Raw genomic sequence first — 25,613 nt, forward strand, 5'->3', positions numbered from 1 at the left:
AAGAATAAAGTGGGGGTATTATTGGAAAAGTAGGTTTTAAATGAAAGGATAATAACAGAATGAGGCTAAACTAGAGGGGGCATTTTAGGAAAATAAAAAAGAAAGACACAAATGGGGCCTTGGGGTTACCGTGTTCGACTTGAGCAGGGAGAAACAGTGGGGTTTGGGTGCTCAGAAGAGTTCTTCACTCGGCTTCTGTGGAGAAAAAAAAGTGCAGAGATGTGGACTTCGACAGGACTGAAACCAGCAAGAGGCAGTGACTTTGACTTTGACTTTGACTTTAATGGGGATATGCGACTTCGAGGGATGGCACTGATTTGGGGAGTCGACTGAGGCGACAGTTCTGAAACAGGTACAGTTTTTTTTTTTTTGCTTGCTGTCTCACCCTCTCTTCGCTTCTTCTTTTTTCTCTGGTTCGATGCCTCTCACTATCTCGTCTCTGCTACTGCTGCTTTTTTTTTTTTGTCCAATTGGTGGAACCAAAGGATGGGAATGTTCGATCGGTTCACAGGGGGAAAGGGAAGGCAGTGGGGGTTCTGCTAAGGGAAATCGGGAGAGATGGGACTGGGTTTCAGTGGCCGGTGGTTTGGGATTCTTGCTAAGAGGGTGTAATTGAAGGGTGTTTTTTTTTTTTTTTGGATGAATGGGATGGGGTTTCTGTGGAAGTCGATAGATTGTGGGGTTGGGGTAGGGTTTTAGTGCGATGGCGAGGATGGGATTGGCTTTTTCTTTTTGGTTACTGCTACTGGTACATAGAGCAGTAACGGGACAGAGATTTTGGGATAAGGGAATGAGAGAGGTTGATAGGGGAAGGAGATGGATCCTTCGGCTCTGATATCAAATTGGTGGAGGGCCGGTTAGGAGAAGAGGGGAACTTGGGAGAAGTCAGAGTTGCAGGGGGTAAAGAGAGAAGAGGGAACACACATGCACAACCACTTCTTGCACAAACCAGCAAGTCCAACTTTGATGTTCAATTCTCAAATCTTCAAATCTGTGTTCTCCTACTATTACAATGAATAAATAGAAAATAGTCTTGCATAAGAATAGAAACGTAACTAAAATGGAAACAACCCAAAAAGGAAACTACCAAAATAGACCATAGCTAAAGAAAAGAAACTACCTAACAACCTCCTACGTAATCTACCCATGAAGTAAATAAATCAAACTAACTATTGCACCCTAAGTGAACTACCAGCCGTTGCCAGACCAGAAAACCGGTTTAGGACCAGTCTTTGGTTTGAGCATCCAAAGTGGGTCATGTCAGTCCAGCCAGGCTAAGGCAACTGCATCAGCTCTCCTCCTTTGAAAAGAACTCGACTCCGACGAGTTCGGATAGGGTCTGAGAATGCCGTCCGAGTCAACTCGCCATAAGAGAAATGTACCAGCTGTCTTCTTGAGTTTGATATATGGAAGATCCTTCGCTGGGAGGAATTTCATCTCAAGTCCCCCTCCTTTTAGGAACTTGTACTTTTTTACAATTCTGCCATTATTGTCATAAACTTCATCTATTTATTGTTGGCCATTAACTCTTGATTTGGGTATCCTTTTATTTGTGTGGACCCTTACCGATTCTGAATACAACCATGGCCATGGACTTCTTTGTGTTTAAGTTTAGAGTGTGTTTGCCCAATGGAAAGCTTGCTATGTTGTTTATTGATGAGGGGCAAAGCAACAATTTCGTCTCACGATCTGTGGTAGAGATTAGGGGTGCAAGTTTGGCCCTGTCGACCCGAACCCGCCCTGGCCCGCCCTGAGCCTGAACAGGGTCTGGGTTGAGATATTTGGCCCTGAGGGCGGGTCAGGGCTGGAAATTTCTGACCCTGAGTTAGGGTCGGGTCGGGTTAGGGTTGAGGCCTCGAGCTAAGCTTGGCCCGGCCCGGCCCGACCCTGATTTCAGTTACACTATAAAATATATATTGATATAATTTATACATTATAAACTTTAAATTTCACCCACATTTTTTTATATAATATATTATATATGAAGACAATAAGTGTTATAATATAATTTATTATATTGTTATTTTATGTAAAATTAATAATGTTCTTCCCAGCCCATTCTAGCCCATGCATTTCTTTCCCCCTCCCCATGATCAGGGCCAATCAGGGTCGGCCCGATCAGACCCTGAGGGCGGGTCAGGGTTGGATTTTTCTGGCCCTGAGTCAGGGTTGGGTCGGGCCTGGGCCCAGCTAAGGGGACTTAGGGTTGGGCTAGGGTTCTATAAAGCCCGGCCCAACCCGACCCTGTTGCAGCCCTAGTAGAGATGTTATCAAAGAACGACCAGATCATTATTCACTTTGAGGATTATGTATTTGTCGAATTCTCCGTTTCTTATTATTGTGATGGAGCTCATTGTGAAGTATTTGATTCTCCGGCGTGTTATTAAATTGGGTCGTGAATGGCTAGACAAATGAAAAGGCATCATTGATTGTGACGGAAACTTGTGCACTCTACATCCTTTTCACATGCCCTAGACATTCATTCTTCATGGGTTAGTTGATGACGTTTGTTCCAAACCAAAAGAGGTAGCACCAGTGATACAACCTCAACCAGAACAGCCAATAGTGGCAACGACAGATGAGCAGATCGTCGATCGAGTAACGACGGATTCCAGTGTAGTGAAAGCTATTCCACATCATGAGTTCCTTCTTCCCCATGATTTTCCAGCCATGGATGCACCCCCAAAGCTTCATATTTTTGGATTTTCTTCAAGTTGCAGACATGGAACCTATAGCCCCGCTCGTGAGCTTTTTTTCTACCATTCTACTAAACTCGTGGACGAGTTTTTCTCAACACCGAGGGAATTGATGCAGATACACTACCTTGGACCGACTTATGCAGTTTTATCACCAAATTGGGCTTCTTTTCTTAGGAAGTCTAGGGTTGGGTTATATACATGTTGACAGCTCCAAGAAATCCCAGCCCAAGTTCCTCATTGGGCCCAGCAAGAATTAAGTCTCACTTTGGACCCAACCAGCCCAAAACGTGGACTCCTTGGAGCTGTCAAACTGGCCCCACAGAGGCTGGCTTTATTTATGCCTTTTCATATTCCTAGACAGGTTTATTGCTTTCTTTTATTTTGGTCTTGTTTGTAGTTCCAAGGTCTTGGAACAATTTTCTATTTTCTTGGGGATAGTTTTTATGTAATGGGGTTTAATTTCTAGGTGTTGGAATTCCACTTGTCTTGGAATTCCAAAAGTCTCTTTAATTCTTATGCATGTATCTCAAGAGGATGCTCAGCCTTCTCTTCCCCTATAAATACAAAAATCGTGGAGGCTATAGATCCATTCCAGAATTATTCAAAAAAGACTTAGTCTCCTCTCTTATGTGAACTTTACTTGTGAGTTTATCAAGTAGCCTAGGTGGGACTCCAATGGTGGGACACTAGTGGGATTCTAGTTGTCTAATTTATTCAAAAAAGACTTAGTCTCCTCTCTTATGAGAACTTTGCTTGTGAGTTTATCAAGTAGCGTAGGTGGGACTCCTATGGTGGGACACTAGTGGGACTCTAGTTGTCTAATTTATCTTTTCTTATTTATCATCTTCAACCTCGAGTCTCCATCAGTCATTACAGCAGACCATCTTCAACCTCAAGCCTCTATCAGCCATTACAGCAGACCATCTTCAAGTAAGTCATTCAAGCTATCCCTAATCTTCCCTGCACCCCTTCTTTCATTTACAGCCCCTTTTCTGTCCAGAAAACCCTCATCATTAGCCCTCTTTCTTAACCTCAAAACCAGAATCGATTTTGGCTTGTAGTCCTTTTTAGGTCTACAACACCGTTTATACGAGATACCTGTACCGCATCGGTATGGAAAAAATGGTAAAAATGAACCATACTGTACCGACCTGTAGATGGTACAGTATCAGTATGAGATACCTGTACCGATCGGTATTCGGTACGGTTTCGGTCTGAGGTGAATGTACAGTTTACCATACTGGATACCGTACCGATTGCCACCCTTATAATACTGCATTCTGAGTTCGCTTGGTTTTAACATTGTGAAATAGCACTTACCTTACCCTGGTAGGATCTGATATGTTGAGTGGTTTGGGTTTGTCACTGCTTGGCTAATTATCAGATGGAACATCAGCTTTTCTGGACATCCATTTTCATGATATGTTCCTCATGGAAGCCAAAAGTCAAGCCTCTTTAAGCCATCCTCCAGAGATCTCTTCCTTTCTGATTGATGACCACTGAATTATGTTCTGAAAATTGATTTTTTTTTTTTTTACAGAAGTCCTTATTTCCTAGCATAAGTAGATGGTCTTTAATGGACTTGAAGGTTAGATTCTTTTGATAATCTCTATTGGCTACCTAAAGTTTTTATGCTTGTTCAAATTGCAGGTGCCCCCAACACTGAGATTTGTAATGGATGGTGAGATGCCCGATTATCTGCTTGCAAAGGATTTGATTTTGCAAGTGAGTCTCTTTGATGTTTTAGACATCTCATTTCTTTGAAAGTTGACAGTGTTACCCTTTTAGGGTAGTATGTACCCTCCTCCTCCCCCCTCCCATTCCCCAGCAGCATGATTTAAGTCATTGTGGGTATGTGCTATATAAGCTACTTTGGCTTTCTTAATTCAATACTTCACCAATGTTTACTGATCTGTGCAGATTATCGGTGAAATTACTGTCTCTGGGGCAACTTACAAGTCCATGGAGTTTGTTGGCTCTACTGTTGAGAGTTTAACTGTAAGTACATATAGAAGAAATAATTGGATTATTTCTGATATTTATTTATGGGAAAAATAACGCTGCCTGGTCGCGTGGATCCTGCGTCCAGACACAGGAGTGCATTAAATTACAGCTCTGCCCACGTGAAATAAAAAATCCCATCCATATTGATGCCCCTGCACATGTGTTTATTGGCCCCTGCGTTGGTGCAGGGGCCACACGACCAGACAGCGATCTCTTGCCCTTTATGTATTATTTCAGGTGGGAGCTTAGCCTTTTAAATATTCATTGCTTTATTGATTTGATGTGACAGATGGAAGAAAGGATGACATTGTGCAACATGGTTGTTGAAGCTGGGGGTAAAAATGGTGTTGTGCCAGCTGATAATACCACTTTTAAATACCTTGAGGTTAGTACAATAGGTCTATTTAGTATGTTTTATTGATGAACATTTATGTGTATGAGTTGATTTGTACATAATCTTGCAAGAAGTATTCAATTGAGGTTGTGGCTTTGCTTCCTCACAGGATAAGACATCGAAAGCTTTTGAACCAGTATACAGTGATGAACAAGCAAGGTAAGGAATACCAACTTTTCCCTAAAGGAAATGAACTATCTGTTGTTCCTTTTTCCTTGATTCTCTTTTTCTAATTATATCATTGAATGGTTGTTATTCTTTCCAATATGTTTTTTCGTTCAAGTCTTGACAATATAATTATAATATTTGTGCTGCTTATAAAAAAATAAAAAAATAAAAACTTGTGTCATCCAAAATTACAAACATGATTATTTGATTGCATCACTATGACATCAGATGTTTTTTAATTTAGATTAAAACGAAGAAAGAGGGAAAGTATTCATCATCATGCCTGTATAGTATGAAAGCCAATGGGAGGAGGACTAGACTTCTCACCTATATCTCCAGAAAGATGGCAACTCTCATATCCGAACTGCACTCTGTCAATGCTTTGGTTGGGGGATGCCTGGGTCTGAAAAATCGATTTGTTATTCGTCCACTTGGAATCTCAACAAGTAACATAAACATGTAGTTCAAGAAGAAAGATCTCCAGAGTGCCTAGAACTCCAACATTCTTGGAGCATCAGAATTACAGACATTTCCAACATTATTTGTTTTTACATACTAAATCTATTTGTCACATGTAAATGTGGTCATGTCCTACATGTGGGGCTGATGCGGAACCCAGGGTTCTGAAACCTTGTTGGGTTCACTTATGGAGTTATGGGCCCACACAAGTGTGTCTCAAAGGAGAGAAACCAGCGGTAGACTCACTCCCTAAATTAGGTTGTAACTTCCTAAAACTCAACCAAACAAGAATGGAACTAATGTAGAAGTGCTAGGCTGAAAAGGATTAACACTAACACACCTACAGTTGACTAGAATCGTAGTGACCAAATAACAGAATACTTGGACAGAATACGGAAGAGTTAATAACTCAAGAGCAAACCAATGGATGGGGCTGCCCAGAGAGTTCAGAACCAGGGTGCCGCAGGTAGATGTAGTCTTGCAATCGTAAGTACACCACCGAATATATAAGAAATATTCAGCAGCTAAGAATCGCCTCCACAGTAGGTTTGATACCTCACAAATCACTCAATTGCAGAGAAAACAAAAATAGAAAGTAAAGAATAAAACAGAAAATAGAGAAGAAGAAGGGATAGAAGGATAGAAGGGGGTTGGAGACAGTGGGCTATCTCAGCCTTGGGTGATGCAAACTTGGGTTGGAATAACCCTTGTTGGGTTGCTTACGGGCCCACCCCATAGTTGTCACGTCGTCACGGCGATCCAAGTCGGTGGAGGGATGTCATGTCGATATATCGACATGTCGCCCGCCATGGTGTTGCCATGGCGATCATATCGACCATGTTTTATTTTTTATTTTCTCTATTTTTAATGTCATTTAGTATGCTATAATATATACCCTATAACATCAAAAAATTAACATGAAAGCGTACTACTAATCTACTATGGTTTAATTCATGAAAGTGTAATATCCATTAGTGTATATGAAATCATGGATTATCAAATAATTGATAGCAATAGTCTTGCTGATAATAAAGTTGAAAAATCATGACAGTTGAGATATGATTCATATGAAAGTGACTACAAAAGTAACAAAACAAAATAACAATTACAAGAACGTAATTTATATTGAGTGAATAAAGCTAATAAACAACCCATCTAAATAAAAATAAATAAAATTTGCTGATGTGAATATGTATTATTCAATAGTGTATTAGTGTTTTCTGTTTGATGTTTTTTTAATTTTTTTTATGTTAAGGAAAAAGCATTAAAATAAAAAATGGTTAAAAAGATTTATTGTTAAAAAATTAAGTTTTATAATTTGAAACAACCATGTCGCCCGATATGGCCATATGTCGTGGTATGGCGTCCATGGCGGCGCCATGGCAACGACATGGAGGCCATATCGGTCGCTATTCTTACATCATCCATATCGGTGGTCGATATGCCCACTTCTCCAGCGATATGATGCCATGGCGTCGATATGGTGACGCCATGACAACTATGGCCCACCCAAGCAAGGAAACACTCAAATCCAAGTTCTAGTGGCGGAATAGTAAATAATTCAATGCCTATTGGAGGATGGCAATTTTGTAATTAATGTGAAGCTCATAAAAGGGGTGGCAGAATTGTAAATAAACAGAACTCCCAAACAAAAGCAATGGATTTGTAAGGTGCTAGTGGAAAGGGTAAACTAGGAAATAAAATAAAAATAAGGATAGAGGGTAATAGTTCTAAGAAGGAAGGGTAATATTGGAAAGAACCATAAAAGGGTTTAATATATCACCAAAAGGATGTCTTCAACCTCCAGAAATCGAACCAGCATCACTGAGGAAGTGGAGTTCAACTGGGGGATTTCGAGAATGGCCGTAGATGGCCCTGTAGTTCTCAGCTAAGTATCGCTTAAGGGTTCCCTTGTCCTCTCCCCAATATCAGGTAGATCCAGCATCCAAAGAACTGGAACAACTCTTCTGCAATCAAAGCCAGCAAGAGTTGCAGGTTCAGGTATGGGTGCTGGTAAGTATATCTCAACAGAACAGGATTTTGAGAGTGAAACTCTGGGGTTAGTGTTGCCTGGGGCAGGTGAGAACACTACCAAAAGATGAGGGAGAACAGAAGAAGGGAGGGACTGATCGAATCTGAGTTGGGAAAAGCAAAGTACCGCTGGAACAGGGGAAAACAGAAAAGGAGAAGAAGAAAAGTAAGAGAAGGAAAATAAAAGAAGAAATCGCACAAAGGAGCGTGGGGGGGGGGGGGGGAAGAGATGGTCACACAACCATTGTTCGTACCAATCCGGTAACAAAACAACTCAACATTCATTCACTCAACTCTGATCCTTCGTTGCTTACAAGATAGTATAAGAGATGGTCACACAACCATTGTTCGTATCAATCCGGTAACAAAACAACTCAAACATTCATTCACTCAAATCTGATCCTTCGTTGCTTACAAGATAGTATTTAAAAAAAATAAAACTCCTAATCTAAATTTAAAACTGAAATAAATTCCTAATGCAAGTCTATCTCTAATTAAATCCTAAAGCAATCTTATCACTAATTAACCTACTAAAATAGAAGGTTACAAGATAAATCCAACTAATTAAAAACGCTAATAAATTAAATATCTTACTGAACCTATGTCTGACCCAAAGTTGAAGCAAGCCATGTCTGAGGAAATTATGGCTCTTGAGAAGGACTGTACTTGGAAACTGGTTGACCTTCCCAGGGGGAGAGTTCCAGTTGGATGCAGGTGGGTCTACACAGCCAAGTACCTACCAGATGGTACAATCGAGAGATACAAGGCAAGGTTGGTGGCCAAAGGGTATAGTCAAGTGTATGAGATTAACTTTCAGGAGACATTTGCTCCTATGGCTAAGCATAATTCTATTCGAGTCCTCTTATCATTGGCAGCCAATAGAGATTGGCCTCTATTCCAGTTTGATGTGAAGAATGCTTTCCTCCACGGTGACTTAGAGGAGGAAGTGTACATGCAGCCCTCTCCTGGCTTCAAGTTTCCTTCAGCTGAAGGCAAGGTGTGTCTCCTGAAGAAGGCTTTATATGGTCTCAAACAATCTCCAAAAGCATGGTTTGATTGGTTCAGACAGGCTATTATAAAGAATGGTTACTCCTGGAGTCAAGCTGACCATACCTTATTTCCCCGGAGAGGTAATGGTACCATCACAACCCTAATTGTCTATGTTGATGACATTGTTGTGACTGGAAATGACAGAGTTGAGATAGCTAGGCTGAAGACCTACTTGGCTCAACAGTTTGAGATTAAAGATTTGGGTCCCTTAAAGTATTTCTTGGGAATTGAAGTGTCAAGGTCCAAGAAAGGAATTAACATATGTCAAAGGGAGTTTGTCCTTGATTTGTTGAAAGAGACAGGGATGTTGGGCTACAAACCAGCAAGTTCTCTTATTGAGCAGAATCACAAACTAGGAGAAGATTGTGGTCCCTCCCTTGTTGATGCAGGGAATTACCAAAGATTAGTGGGGAAACTCATCTATCTATCTATGACGCGCCCAGATATTTCTTATGCAGTGGGAGTTGTGAGTCAGTTTATATGCCCCCAAGAGTGGGCACTTGGATGCTGTATACCGTATCCTTAGATACTTGAAGTCCTCCCCTGGGATAGGACTATTGTATGCCAAACATGATCACTTGAGGAGAGAGGGCTTCACAGATGCTGATTGGGCTGGATCCATCTCAGACAGAAGATCTACATCTGTCTATTGCACGTTTGTTGGTGATAATTTAGTCACATAGAGAAGTAAGAAACAACCTGTTGTAGCTAGATCCAGTGTAGAGGCAAAATTTAGGGCAATGGCTCATGGAGTTTGTGAACTTATATGGCTGAAACGATTGGTTTAAGAGTTGAGGTTTGATACTAATGATCCTATGCGGCTCTATTGTGATAACAAGGCAGCCATAAGCATTGCTCACAATCCTGTGCAACACGACAGAACAAAGCACCTCGAAGTGGACATGCACTTCATCAAGGAGAAAATAGACTCTGGTTGCATTTGCACCCCTTTTGTGAAGACTGGCGATCAATTGGCAGACATCTTTACTAAAGGGCTTTCTTCTCTTCAGTTTGGTACCCTATTATGCAAGCTGGGAATGCATGATATTTATTCTCCAACTTGAGGGGGAGTGTTAGAGTTTGTATGTTGTAGGAGTACTTTAGGAACTAGTTAGTTAACTAGTTGCCTTATATTGTATTTCTTCTGTTTTACCTTTTACCTCCCTAGGGAGGTGTATGTAATTTCTTTTAGCTCATTAGTGAAGTAATATAGGTGTAGTGAAGTTTATTCTCCAACACACAACATTGCACCATTTTCTCTTCTCTTCTTCTTCTCTCCTTCAACCTCCTACCTTCATCTTTCCTTTGTTCACTTGCTGTCTTTAACTTCCAACTGGAGATGCCGCAGAAGTTGAATGAAAAGGTAACACGATTAGAAGAGCAAAGGATTACCCCAAACAAGGACAGCAACAATCCTCTTGAAGAGGATAGATATCAAGTTAATTTTGAAATACAAGGAACCCTGGGAAGAAATAGAGATCACAGAGATCATTCCAGAGATCACAACGATACAGGGATCACAGAGATAGGCGCAGATATAACAGGAATGACAGAGATGGGCACAGAGACGACATAAGCAGAGAAGAGCCTAGGAGGCCTAATTTTGAAGAGTTCATGAGGTCCTATTTATAGATGAAGTTTCCAATCGAAGGTATGATACTCAGAAGGTGAAGCTCGAGTTAAAGTAGTTCTATGGGAATCATGATCCTCAGGTATTCTATTACTGGCTTGTTGCTCTAGATGATTATTTTGATTGGTATGACTTGCTTGAAAACAGAAAGATGAGATTGACACGTACCAAGCTAGTTGGCCCTGCTCGAGAATGGTGGCGAACTGCAGAAAGGGACATGGAACTTGATGGTAATGCACCCACTACATGGGAAGATATGAGATATGACTTGAGGGAGAAATACCTACTTAGGCACTACAGAGCATAGATATAGGATCAATTCAACTCCCTACACCAAGGGATTATGACCGTATCTGAGTACATGTAGAAGTTTGATTCTCTTTCTTCTCGTACTGGCATTAGAGAGGGTACCACTCAGATGTTATCTCAGTTTTGACTCGGATTGAGGGCTGGTATTGTCAGAGCTATGGGAGTAGCTGACATCAGAGATGTTAGGGACTGTTTTGAGAAGGCACTAAAGGCTGAGGAGTTATTGGCTGAAAATAGGCGGTTTGGTTCCCCAGCTGTCGACACCAAAAAATATTTTCCAACTTCCAAACCTATTACCTCTGGCTATACACGACCAGGAAATTCTATTGCTGGTTCTACATGACCAGGTTTCTCTGCTGGTAGTTCTTCTCGTCCTACAACTTCCCACTGATCAGCCCACATGTGGATAACTGTATGAAGACTTATCCATGGTGATGATTATGAAGATACCGAGGTGTTCATGTTGTGGCACACATATTGATGGCTGAAATCAAAGAAGAAGATTGGCGACGTAGTTACATCTTCTACACTCGTATGCGAACTGGAGAACGCACTGCCCAGGTTATTGTTGATAGTGGCAACTGTATTAATGTGGTTTCTGAAGGCTTTGTGAAGAAGGCTAATCTGAAATTAGAGAAGCACCCATTGCCTTACAAAGTCGAATTTAGCTCGTCTCCAGGGAGCCCAGCACGCCCAGGGTGCTGCCAGCCGTTGGGCTGTGCTGCACACATCCCTAGGCGTGCGCCGAGATGTGTGCGGCACAGCTCAACTGTTGGATGCCCCCTGGCAGCACCTTGGGCGCACACCTCCCTGGAGACGATCCTGATCCTACAAAGTCTCTCTGCTGAATGGTAACAAGTTGGAGGTGAACAAGAGATGCAATGTACCTTTGCATCTTCAAGCCTACTCAGAAGAGGTATGGTGCGACATCATCCCAATGAAGATGACTGATGTTTTACTGGGAAGACCTTGGCTATATGATAATGATGTTGCTATCCTTGGGAGGAAGAACCAGTGTGTGTTCCAATACAAGGGACAACAAGTTTTTTTTTAAACCTCTTAATCTACCCTTAGAAATGCGCAAACGCCAATCAATGCGTACAAATCAAAAGGGGACAGATTATGAGAACAAACTACTAGCTATTCCACAAAAGGAATTTGAGCAGACCAGCCATGATACAGGTCTGATCCTAGCTGTGGTGGCACAAGAAGTTGCTGCCCAGCCTGAAGTTAAGTTATCACAGCCTATTAAGGAGCTATTGAATGACTTTTCTGATGTGGTGCCAGGGGGACTTCCCAATGAATTACCTCCACTGAGAGACATTCAGCATGCCATCGACTTGGTGCCAGGTTCAATTCTGCCCAACCTTCCAGCCTACAGATTGAGTCCTACAGAGCATGGTGAGCTTAAGAAGCAAGTTGGAGAGCTGCCCCAAAAGGGGTTCATCCAAGAGAGCCTCAGTCCTTGTGCTGTTCCAGCTTTATTGACTCCAAAGAAGGATGGTTCGTGGTGTATGTGTGTGAACAACAGGGCTATAAATAAAATTACCATAAAGTACAGGTTCCCTATCCCCAGACTTGATGATGTATTAGACATGCTGTTCCGGTTCTATGATCTTCTCCAAAATTGATCTTAGAAGTGCGTATCATCAGATTCGTATCCGTTCTGGAGATGAATGGAAGACAACCTTCAAGACCAAGGATGGTTTGTTTGAGTGGAAGGTTATGCCCTTTGGCCTGACAAATGCACCCAACACTTTCATGAGAGTCATGACATAGGTACTTCGTCCTTTCATGGGTAAATTTCTTGTTGTTTACTATGATGACATTTTGGTGTACAGTAAACATCCGAAAGAGCATATTTACCACTTGAAGCAAGTACTAAGAGTACTCAGGCAGGAGAAGCTGTATATCAATTTGAAGAAGTGCTCCTTCATGCTGCCCAAGGTGATCTTCCTTGGATTTATTGTATCTTTGAAAGGTGTTGAAACTGATCCGGAGAAGGTCCAAAGCATTGTTGAATGGCCTATTCCGAAGTCCTTCACATAAGTTAGAAGTTTTCATGGGTTGGCATCACTCTACAGGCGATTTGTTTGCAATTTCAGTGACATTATGGCACCTATTACTGAGTGTACCAAGCAGGGCAAAGGAAAGTTTGAATGGACAGCAGCCGCCAACAAAGCTTTCCAAGTAATTAAGAAGAAGATGACTGAAGCTCTAGTTCTACATCTACCAAATTTTGACCAAATATTTGAAGTTGCTATAGATGCTTCTCATATTGGTCTAGGAGGAGATTTGATGCAAGGTGGACATCCTATTGCTTTCTACAGTGAGAAGCTCAATGATGCCAAACGAAGGTACTCCACTTATGACATTGAACTTTATGTTGTTGTTCAAGTGGTTCACCGTTGGAGACATTAACTCATTGGGAAGGAGTTTGTTCTATACACTGATCATGAAGCACTCAAGCACCTCCACTCTCAGAAGTCCATTAGCAACAGGCATGCGAAGTGGGTTGCTTATCTACAGGAGTTTAACTTTGCTTTAAAGTATGAGTTAGGAAAGGAGAACACAATGCTGATGCATTGAGTAGAAAAATACTGACTTTGAACACTTTCTCAGCCCATGCTTTTAGCATTGAGCAGATACGTGATGAGTATGCTAGTGACAAGGACTTCAGTGTCCTATATGCTGATCTGAAGCAGGGTGGATAGCACCCTAACTATGCTATACATGATCGTTATCTATTCCTTGGTACACAACTGTGTATACTAGATTCTTCCCTACGCCATCACATCATACGGGAGTTACATGGAGGAGGCTTAGGCGGACATTTTGGGAAAGACAAGACCATCCTACAAGTGACTGATCGGTACTATTGGCCTCACTTGGCCAAGGATGTGGAGCATGTAATCAGGAGATGCCGAGTTTGCCAGTTAGCTAAGGGTGACCAGCAGAACACGAGTCTCTACTCACCATTGCCGATTCCTCACCAGCCTTGGGTTGATATTTGCATGGATTTTGTTCTTGGGTTGCCCCCTACTCGTGAGAGGTACGATTCCATCATGGTTGTTGTTGATAGATTCACCAAGATGGCTCACTTTATTCCTTGTAGAAAAACACTTGATGCTTCCCACATTGCCAAGTTGTTTTTCAAGGAAATAGTTCGCATCCATGGGCTGCTGCCTAGCACTATAGTTTCTGGCAGGGATGTGAAATTCATGAGTTACTTCTAGAGGACCTTATGGATGAAGACAAATACGAAGCTGCTGTTCTCTACTGCCTTCCATCCACAGACAGACGGGCAAACAGAGGTGATAAACCGAAGTCTTGGTAATCTGCTAAGGTGTTTGGTCAGAGACTGTGAGAAGACATGGCCCTCCATCCTGGACATTGCTGAGTTTGCTTACAACAGCTCTGTGAACAGGTCCACTGGACATACTCCTTTTGAGATCTTGCTAGGAATTCAGCCCAAACGTCCCATTGATCTTGTTCCTTTACCCCCTCAAGCTAGGGTTAGCATTGAAGCGGATGAGTTTTTAGTTTTTACGCCATATCACTGAGGTGCATGCAGATGTTAGAAGAAGAATTGCACTCAGCACTGATCACTACAAGGCTATAGCTGACAAGCATCGAAGATATGTTGAGTTCAAGCCTGGAGACATGATTGTGGTTAGAGTCAACCCAGAGAGACACCAGCCAGGTGCTCATAGCAAGCTCTACCCGAAGAAGATGGGTCCGTACAAAGTGCTGAAACGTATTAGACCTAATGCTTATGTTCTAGAGTTGCCTGCTAATATGGGCATAAGCAATGTGTTTAATGTGGCTGATCTTTACTTGTATGTGGGACACTACTTAGACGATGGTGATTCTTAACAAATGCTAAGGCTGCCCCAACACAAGCCACCCACTGAAGATGTGATCGAGGAGGTTGTAGATGACATGCACAAGACCACTCGACATGACACAGGTTACCATTCCTTCCTTGTCAAATGGAAAGGTTGCCCACGCCAGGACAGTACTTGGATCCATGCAGATGATTTCAAGAAGCTTGACCCCGAGTTGTATGAACGTTACATGTCCTTCACCCATTCATCGGAGATGAATGTTTTTAAGCCGGGGAGAGCTGATGCAAGTCCAAGCATCCGGAAGCAGAAGAAACAGCCCTAGACTTTAGGGCTGATTGTTGGAGCCTTAGATTTTAAATTTCTGTTTTTGTACTTAGTTTTTTTTTTAGCTCTTAAACTGAACCGGTCCAACCAATGGTCCAATTTAAGTGACTCTTTTCTATTGCCTAGTTTTGTTTTAATCCTATTGGCTCTTAGAGCATCTTTTAAGTAATTGTTTTAAAGCTATGTTTTGTCCCCCCCTCCATTATTTTAAGAGGGTTGGAATTGTTTTTGTAATAGGAATCAGATCTGGGATTCCTAATCCAGATCTGAATAAGTGTAAGGCCTTTGGCCCTTTTGATTATAAATAAGATAGATCGTGGGAGGCTCCCCCACAGTTCAATTATTCAAAAAAACTTCTGCTTTGTTGCCTTTGCTGCTGCTGCCATTGCTCCCCTTGTGTGAGTGCTGCATTGTGGATCTCAAGGTGAAGGGCTAGTGGATTCCAGTGACTCCTTGCATCTGTTCAGATCAGGAGGACCTCTTCAAGTTATCAAGCTGCTGCTGAAGGGTTACATTCCAGTAAGTTGTTTACAGTTTCTGCAATTACCCTTCGTCTTCTAATCCTCCAACCTAAGCCTGCTTCCCGCCCAGCTCCATTCCACCATCAGATCTGTCCCAAACTCACACCACAGTTCCAGCAACTCATTCCCCCTCATCTCTGTGAAACCTAAAAACCTCTAAACTCTGTCCAGACCTAACCAACCATCCAAACCACATCAAACTTCAACCGAACCACCCTCTCCATACCAGTGACACTGAACCAGAACCCCTTGACCTAATTTTATACCCTAAATCTCATCATTCCCTTCATTCCCAAAACCCGAAACCCTAAACCTAAATTTTGTGAAATTTAAAATCTCATTCAAACCTTATCAAACCTAGTTCATTGAAACCCTTATAACCTGCCCAGTTTTACCAAATAAAACCCAACTCCATTCTCCCAAGTGTAACCCTAGATCTGACCTAAAATACCCCAATCTATCCCAATCGGCTAGCAGCTTCAGAACTTCTGTTCACCTGGCTCCTAGTAGGATCCTATCCTATCTAGGACTACATTAGCTTGTCATATTTATTCTTTTATGTGAAACTGCCCCCATTAGTACCGTTTATTCGTTCACAACCAGGGGTTAAAGTAATGGTACATATCATATCGTATTGGCCAATACGTATCGGCATCGGTCAGTACCAATAGATACATACCGATACGTCTTTTTAAAAAAAAAAAAGAAATGTTGTCTCGGATTGTATTGAAATTTATGGGCCGATACGATATGATACGATTGATACATATCGATACCATCCATCTTGATACATACAGATACATACTGATACCATCGACAAATTCCATAAAAAAAGCCCTTTTTACTCACAGACTCGATACAACTCCTATTCTAACAGAAAAATGAAGGAAAACTCTCAACCAAGAGTCTAAAATCTTGCATGTAATCTTGGTTTTTCACACTTTTGGACTAAAAAACGTATTAAGGAGTGCTACAACATCATCCTTTGCATCATCCAATACACTTTATGGCTATAGACGATTACAACATGTAATAAACCTCATCTTTTATAACAATTTCAATTTAATGCACTTGTTTGGTTATACATTATTCTCCATTTTAGTATTTATGCATGATATTTGTTATATATTGCTTATTTATATTGTTTTTTGTTCCAAAAGTGTATTTCCATGTATATCATGACCATAACTATGTGTATTTCTAGTGTTTGATATGTATCTCCGATACGATAAGATATGTCTCTTAAAATCACCCGATTGATACGATACCCGTTACCGATACCTTAAACCTTGTTCACAACTATGGATAGACTTGGGCACTCTATTCTAGGGTTGCCATATTGTATATTTCCCCAATGGGGATTGGAATGGAAATATAGATATGGACACATGTATGTGTTGAACATTTATCTGTAGATAATTTTGAATGGTTCACCACCAGTTGTGTATGGCAACAAAAATCTTTGGTAGTTATTTTTTTCCCTTACCTGAGAGACATTGTTACCTTTATGTCTTGTGCGTTTATGGTTTGCCAATGGTTGATGCCTACCAATAGGATTCCCTACACACCAGCCGCTTGGTGTACATGGTATGAATGTTAATAGGCTGATGCTCAATATCGTTTCTATCGCCTTTTTGTCAAGGAGAACATCCATATGAGTGAGTTTTTTGACAGCGATTGGTCTTAGTCGGGGCCCGACACTTGTTTTTGAAGAGTCTTAAAAATGGATTTTATTATGGTTATATTAAATATTATTTGAAAAATGTTTTCAAACATTTTAATATCTGGTCATTGGTTTTGACACTCCCATATCAGTGTGCAATGGATTATGGTCCATTGTGGATGTCAGTTGTGTGAAGGAGAAATGTAATAAAAGTTTCTGCCAACGGGGGTTTTCAGGTTACACCTTTGGTAGGATTGTCCTTTTGTGCAATTAAGGATAACTTAAAGGCTACCCTTTAGGATTACACCAATTGGGATGGTCGTATCCGCTAGACTGTAATCTTAGATTAGACCACTTATAAAAGAGAGGCTAAAGTTGAAACCCTAATCGCACAACACATTATTGTCTCTACGCTTGACTTGAGGTGAGGAAGAGAGAATCTGTCCATCTTCAAGCTTGGTTATAGACATTGGAGAAGGAACAATCAAAAGTTCTGCATTCCTTTGGAGGAACATACCACCAGTTTGTTCTTGGTAACCACCACTCCCAGTTCATTTTAATTGTTATAGTCATTGACATCCGTTTGCTCGAAATTTTTGTTTGTTCATTGCTTGTCGCTTCTGCTGTGACCATCAACGTGCTCTCATACAAAGAGAGTAGTCTCAGTAGCGCTAGCATTTCCCATCATTCTGATGCAGACAGGGATAAGAAAGGGCAGAGGTAATGGACTAAAATTGAAAACAGAATTGCAGAAAATTGAAGAAGAAATAAGAAAGATATTGGTGGACTATTAACTGTGAATAGAAATTCCTATAGGACATCTACTTCGAGTTTGACTCTAATAATTTGGCTCCTAATGGCTGAGGTACTATCAAATAACTCAATGAGTGCTTTACCCCTTTCATAAGAAAATAAAATGTACCAAAATAATGAATAAATTCTAGTTAAAATTTGATTCCCTAATGTAATTAAACTTTCTAAAGGGTTTATTATTAAATTGGTAATATCTTCCTATTGCACAAGATCGTGGTCTTATTGGAAATTTATGGCATAGCCTTCAAATGGCCCCAAATCATGCTAAATGAATACGTTTTGACCTTTTAAGTTAGCCTCAAAGAGAAGTGCCAGAAATAACAGATAGTCTCAAAATTCTGAACAAAATTCAAACATTCATTGTCTTCCTTGGATTGATTATGACTTTACGAAGAGGAAATATCATTGTCTAAAGCTTGAGATGGTCCTGTATCACTTTCATTAGTTCATGACGAGCCACTGGTGTTCTTTTCTAATCCTTGTCGATTCTTATACCAGCTTGTTCTCTGATATGTGTTCTTTATCAGGATTCGAGTTTCTCCATAGAAACCCAACCTCATCCAATCCCTCATTAGTATGATAAAAGAAATTTTCTCTCTCTAGTTTTAGCCAAGGTTCAATAGGTTCAATATCTCGGGCTGGCCGAGATATCCGAAATATCCGAAATGTATCGAAATTTCGTCGAAATATGGTATTTTTTCTGCCATATTTCGGCAGTACATTTCGGTGGGTTTTTTGCCATATTAATGCCTGATACTTCATGTATACCCTTATTTAAGCTAAATAAACACATTTAAACCTTCATATTACAAAAAAGTGAACTCAAAATGGTGTTTTGGGTTTGCACCCTTGATTGACAGTATACGATCGAACCCTGATGTAAATAGTTAAATACACATTGTATAACTGTATACGTACTCAAAGGCATAACAAATTGAAACAAAGTAATGAATAAAAAATAAAGTCAAATGTGCATAAAAAATACCTAATAATAATTGCTATGCCTTCCTGGATCGACCCCACTCATGCTCTGCTGGAGTCGATGTCCATTTTCCTCTGTCTGAAGGACATACGTGGACCACGGTATAGTTTCGGAGAAGATACGAGTGTAGTCATCCACAATTGCCATGTAAATGGAGTCATCAACATATTGAAGGTAACCTATCCTAGGATATTGGTGACCAATCTGTGACTATGAAGAACCATGACTACCCACTGATCCAGTATGATGTGATGTCGGTGCTGGGCCTGCTGGCAGCATGTATGGCTGGTGAGTTGGGTAACTAGGGTATGAAAAGATGTCGTCCATAAAAGATGATCCAGTAGGACCAGTACGTCCCTGGGGCTGGTACTGGGACTGGGAGTTATAGTCCCTTACGAACTGCCCATATCCATATCCACCTTGAGGTTGTGATGCACTGTAATCCGATGACGATGGAGTGGTATGTGCGTCAAAAGATAGGGCACGCCAATGCCCACTCGATCCTCCCTCCCTATCACCCATACTCAATCCGCCAACAGAGCTGGATAACTCATCAATATCTATATGATCAACAACCTGTGTCTGCCGACCCCTACGCTTCCTGGTGTATGATAAGGGGGTACGTGAGGGTGCGGGTGTGGGTGTGGCCTCATGTGCACCATGGTCCGTACCTTGTGTGGCATGATCAAATTGTGTTTCTCTGGTGAATCGGACTGGCTCTACAGGCTCCGTCTGCTGGTCTACCACATAACGCTCTCGCATTCCATTAAATGCTTCACCACCACCACCACCACCACCATAGTTGTCACGGAGGTTAGGCGACCCAAGGCGGTGGAGAGGGCCAAAGTTTAAGGCGACACCAATTAGGCGACCAAGGCGCTTGGACGCCTGGCGACGCCGCCTAGGCGACGCCTTGACAACTATGACCACCACCACCAGCACCACCACCATTATCATCATCACTGCCATCATCATTACCATCATCATCACTTCCATCAGTTCCAGTCTGAGTTTGAGTCTAATTCCTACCAGTACCACCTGAGGGCCAGGATCAGTCATCATCCTCATTAGCATTGCCACTTGTGGGCTGGAATGGTATGGGTGATGCTTCCGGTGCGTGTATCTGACCCTCGTCAGCCGTATAGTCATCCACATCAGCATCCATCTCAGAAGCTATCACAGGGTCTGGCCTGCCTCCCTCCTAATTAGGGATGTAAACGGATCGAATTCGGTCGGATAGTGGCATTATCATATTCGTATCCGATTATATTCGGACGGATTTGGATAATATCCTATCGGTTTTTGGACGGATTCGGATAATTTCCGGATAGTGATTTTTGGAATACAGGTTCTCCTAAATGGATATGAATACGGATTGAATACAAATTTTCGACTATCCGTTGACATATTTACCATTTTTATGATGAGGGTTAGGGTTGAGACTTGAGAGTTTAGTAATTACCCTTTCTTCTACTCTTCTTAGTCTTTTATTCTCCTACGTTTTTTACTTTTGATTTTTTAATAGATATGAAATTTCATGTATCACATTGTATAAAACAATATATATAAACCAATAGCAAATCTAGAAAAAGAGTCACATTATCTTAACTTATAAATTTATAAAAATAAGATAACAAAATCCAATAAGGTAACTTAAAAGGATAGATAAACACAGAGTTATATTTCAGATATTTTATTACCGTCGGACTGCTAAACAAATCGGATAATAATCGGTCGGATAGGGGGATTATCATATTCGTATCCGATTAGTTTCGGACGGATTCAGATTCTCCTAAACGGATACGAACTCGGATCGAATACGGATTTACGAATATCCATTTACATCCCTGCTCCTAATCCAACACCGGCTCACCTCTATCCCTCACCCAATCCACAATATGGTCCTCATCATCTGAGTCAACCTGAAAGATGTCGGTGAGGTCAATAGTGCCCCTTTGCCCCTCATGTCCCATGCGTATGTGTTGTAGTTTCAGCCTCAAGTTGTAGTGCACATACACCATGTCAGATAGACGTTCGGAACCCAATCTGTTGCACCTCTTGGAGTGGATGGGTGAAAACGTACTCCAGTTCCTCTCATAGCCAGATGCGGAACATGTTTGGGCAAGGATCTTGATTGCTATTCTCCTTAAATTCTCAGCCGATTCCCCATACAACACCCACCATTCAGCTGCATTACAAGTTTACAACAAAAAAATACGTGTCAAAATTTTCACAACTTTCAACTTTCAATACATATGTAATTTAAAAGAATAAGATATTGAATTGAGTACCAGCATCATCACGTGCTTTGCCTTGTACTGCAGCATCGGTTCTAAAACTCCCCAATGCATCCCTAAATATCTTTATCTATACCCATGTGGAAAATTAATAATGACTCATTAACTAATTACTACTTATTAATTTATTATATTCTAAATGAATTATAAGACTCACCTCATTATTGCATATAGATTGTAGTCTACCATCTGGCTCCAACTTTTTTACTATTTGTTTCATAGCATCAATAAGTTAAGTATTCAACCCACGCCTATTATTATATTGATACTTGGGGTTTAAGTAGTATGTTGAAAATTGACATATAGAAATAAGATATTGTAATTAGTAATCTTACTAAGAAACTAAGATATGAATTAGTTACATAAACAAAATTAGTCACCAGCCTTATGCAGTGGATGCATAAGTTGATTTTCCCCGCAAGCATTGATAATGTCCAAGTAGTGCTTGCTACTACGAGGAGTCACATTGTAGATACTATCCTTCCTCAAGTCTATTGCAGCATATAGGACTGACATGGTGGGGCCCTTCAGAGCGGAGTCCGCTATATGTAGAACTTTAACTACTGGTTCCAAAACTTTCACCACTTTGCATCCTTTATCTCTTTGGATGTATCCAGAGATTTGAGGAAAACTGTCCTCCCATCACAATATACCATAAAATTGATGATGGACTTTCTTGTAGGCCCAGTCCAACCATCTGCCATTATAGTCACCCCATATGTCTCCCACATACTCCTCATCTCCCCAATGTACTCATCAATCTCGGACTTCTGTTGAGGTAAATAAACATTCATTACCTCATATGGGGTGGGCCCGTTGAACCCTAGGCCAGCCTCTGCAATTGTATTAATCATGGTATCATAATGGGGGTCTTGTGCGGTGTTTGCTGGGATGGTATGGTATAGCATCCACTTAACTATTGATTCTTTCACTAACCCCTTCATATTCTTCCATGCTCCTTTGATTTTTGGTTGAGTGCTTCCCTTCTTCCTATGTAGTTTAGGATCTGATGGTGATGGTGGTACTGGTACCGATAGAGGTGTTGGAGCTTCCTTCATACTTTGTGATCTTTTAAAAGGATTCAACAACCCCCCAACTCTAGAACCTCCAGATGTGTTTGCTCCTCCACTACCCCCTACTCTTTGTATCTACTGATTTTCTTGAAAACTAACTTTACTCCTTGAAACAGACCGTCGAAAGTCCCTAGCCTCCTGTGGTGTCTGTATATCAGTAGGCACATAGATGGGATCATCACTGTCATCATCATCAGATTCATCACCATAATCATCATGGTATTGTCCTCCTCCTCCTATTGAACTCCTCACTGCCTCCTCTAGTTGTTCCCTTACCCTTTGCTTTTCAGCCTTCCTCTTATTCTTTCCCCTCAAACTGTCACCAACTTCCCTAGCTACTTGAGTAGGGACCATATGGCAACCTACAACATCTTTAGATCCTCCAGTCAGATGTTGTTTAAGTCTACTGGACCCACCTCCCAAAAACTGCATATGACAATAGTTACATTGGGATTTTCTCTTATCCCCATCAATTGGAGTGCCATGTAACCATGCAATGTCAACCCTAGGCTGCCTGGCTGGCCTTTGCTCTCTCTGCTCTCTCTGCTCCCTCTGCTCCCTCTGCTCCCTCTGTTGACTACTTTCCCCTACCTTTTGCTTTCCTTTCGCACGTTGTCTTTGACGATCCACCATAATAATACTTGTTTACTGCAATGTAAGTAAAATAAATGATTAAAAACTTAATGTAGAAGTACTTCAATTGAGACTTTGAGAGTAGTAAACAATTGATTTAATATATTTCCCCTAACCCTTAATTTTTCTCATAATTAAAAATAATTTTTTATAAATAATTTTCATATAAATATTGACCTAACACACCAAAACCGAAATGATTAAACATAATATATATATTTAATGCACTTAAAAAACATGTAGAAATTACTTTCATATTTTTTCAGATTTTTCAAACCAAAACCTAATAGTTTTCCTTATGTATTTCTTTTTTTTTTGAATTTTTAAATATTTTTCTTAATTTCTAAAAATAAAAATAATTATTTATGAGCGGAAAAATATTTTCGACACCGTGAAGACGTAGATCGGCCATTGGTGTCTAACATATATTTAATTGATCCCCATCCAATTTATATTACCCCTAATTTATAACTATTTTTGCTTCAGGAAAATCAATTTTTAAATCAAAAAATTAAAAAAATAAAATACATATGGAAAATTTTTTTTGACACCGTGAGGTTGTAGATCGGCCTCCGGTGTCTAACATATATTAATATCATCACCATCTAACTCTTGAACATAGTAATTTCAAAAAAATTAGTTTTAAAGAAAAAGGATTTACCTTAAGTAGTGAAAAATCCTTGGAGGATGTGCTTAGATGAGGCTCCGACATGTTTCCGGCGATAATCCGTCGAAAATGAGGATGAACAATGCTTGGATGATGCTTGGAAGAGTGGAAGAAGAGGAAAAAATGAAGGATTTGGAGCTCTATGCAGGTCTCGGTCGAAATATCGATTGAGACTTGCGAAATTCTGATTTTAAACCCATAGTCACGTGAGCATTTAAGTTAAAAGGAAATATTTCGACGATATTTCGTGATATCGCGAAATATCGCCGATATCTCACGAAATATCATCGAAATATTGTATTTTTTCATTTCGACCAGCCAAATTGTCTTTGTAGGCTCGAGATTTCCGAAATATGCCGATATATCGGCGATATTTTGCGAAATCTTGAAACATGGTTTTAGCAGCTCCCTTTGCTCTCCTTTGTCATAGCCTAGTTTTACATTTCACTGAACTTCTAGCTTGTGCTGTGTATGCAGTTTCTTTGTTTTATGCCTTGTGTCTCAAAATAGCAGTTTTTTTTCTGTACCTTGAAATTAAATTTTGTATTTTAATTTTCTCCCTTGGAATTAAATGTTATCTTTCAATCTTTGCTTTTTGTCCCTATTCTTGTTGATGTATACATTGACGCTGCCCTTCCCTACCAGTTCGAGCTTTGAGGTGAAATGGTAGCGAACATGGTATCGGAGTAGGGGAGGTCGAGTGTTCGAATAATAGGAAATGCACTCGAAGAGTTCTCTCGACATTTTTTTCTACCTTGGCGCAGTGCAAAGGAAATGCCGTGTGAACTCCGCGTGCAAGGACCATGGGATCTTGGACTGCGCGGGCGGGTGAGTGTTGATGTATACATTCACCCTTCCCTAACAGTTAGAGCATTTAGGTGAAACGGTAGCGAGCAATTCTACATGATTTACTTTAAACACTAGAATAGCTTACGATCTCACCTACCTTCTTTGTTCAATGAGACTTCCAATTTCTTGAGGGGAAATCCATTAACTTTCACTCTGCAAAAGTTCACAGTATGAAGTTATTAATTTAGGGGGCAGGGAAAGTTCTAAGTTGTGCAGGAAATATGGATCTTAGAAGTAATGGTAATTTTAATTGACTCAGTGAATGCTAATGGCCGGTTATATATGTCCACTTACATCTTTAGTAGTTGAAAATAAATGATTCTTTCTTTTTTATTTCTTAAAAACATTCAGCTTTCATATCTTTTTTAAACTGCCTTATTTACTTGATCTGCTGGAAATTGCATGGACTGACAAGCTGATTATCTCGACTTATAGATTTTTATCCGAGTATAGATTTGATGTCTCCAAAATAGAGCCTTTGGTGGCAAAGGTGAGTAGGTGTTCTGTACTCTATAGTGGCATTTGAAATTGTCAGTTTTCGCATTTCTGAAATAGTGAATGTGACTGTGTGTGTGTGTGCCAATTATGCCTCTGGTGACATTTTTTTTATTTATTTCGCAGCCTCATTCTCCAGATAATCGTGCTTTAGCTAGAGAATGCAAAGATGTGAAGATAGACAGAGTATATATAGGCTCGTGCACTGGTGGAAAGACTGAGGATTTTCTTGCCGCAGCCAAAGTTTTTCTAGCATCAGTAAGAAGCTGAAAATTGGTGTTATTAATATTTATTAATTTTTTGTCTTAATGAGTCAGCATTTGAGAGTCTCTATTTTGCATAAGATTTTCACTTCTCTTGATGCATCAAGTTTACAATTGACTTTTTCATTTCCTTCCAACTATTTTTGAATGTCTCATGTAAAATGTTGTTTCATACTATGTTCTGAGCTGAATATAAAGTTGCTATGAATCTCTCTGACTGAATTTGATACTGCTGCTGGGTTACATGGATACCAAGTATACGTCTTTAACTGACACATGATGATATAAGAGTATAAGTACAGAGATACCAAGCATTTGTCGTTAACTGACATGCATGATGATATAAGATTATAAGTACATGGGCATGAGATCATTCATTGTTGCAACCAAGGTTTTAGATTTCAGATTTCGACCCTGGCTGAAACTGAAACTTCCCAGGTT

The 25,613-nt window shown here is 40.4% G+C and overlaps 1 protein-coding gene and 1 long non-coding RNA gene across 2 annotated transcripts in view; both read left to right on the forward strand.

Annotated features, from left to right (window-relative positions):
• Positions 1 to 25,613, forward strand: part of LOC122655632 (3-isopropylmalate dehydratase large subunit, chloroplastic) — a 50,646-nt gene that overhangs the window by 6,392 nt on the left and 18,641 nt on the right. Inside the window, exons 7-12 of the mRNA XM_043849884.1 lie at positions 4,350 to 4,424; positions 4,620 to 4,697; positions 4,993 to 5,088; positions 5,207 to 5,256; positions 24,850 to 24,904; positions 25,036 to 25,167. Of these exons, the coding sequence (XP_043705819.1) occupies positions 4,350 to 4,424; positions 4,620 to 4,697; positions 4,993 to 5,088; positions 5,207 to 5,256; positions 24,850 to 24,904; positions 25,036 to 25,167 (486 nt within the window). The remainder of the gene's footprint in view (positions 1 to 4,349; positions 4,425 to 4,619; positions 4,698 to 4,992; positions 5,089 to 5,206; positions 5,257 to 24,849; positions 24,905 to 25,035; positions 25,168 to 25,613) is intronic.
• LOC122655633 lies at positions 9,513 to 14,587 on the forward strand. The gene is made up of 3 exons (XR_006331990.1): positions 9,513 to 9,522; positions 12,160 to 12,162; positions 14,474 to 14,587. It is a non-coding gene; the product is annotated as an uncharacterized LOC122655633 (long non-coding RNA).

The sequence above is a fragment of the Telopea speciosissima genome, chromosome 3 (genome assembly GCF_018873765.1).
Source record: "Telopea speciosissima isolate NSW1024214 ecotype Mountain lineage chromosome 3, Tspe_v1, whole genome shotgun sequence".
NCBI classification, from domain to species: Eukaryota; Viridiplantae; Streptophyta; class Magnoliopsida; order Proteales; family Proteaceae; genus Telopea; species Telopea speciosissima.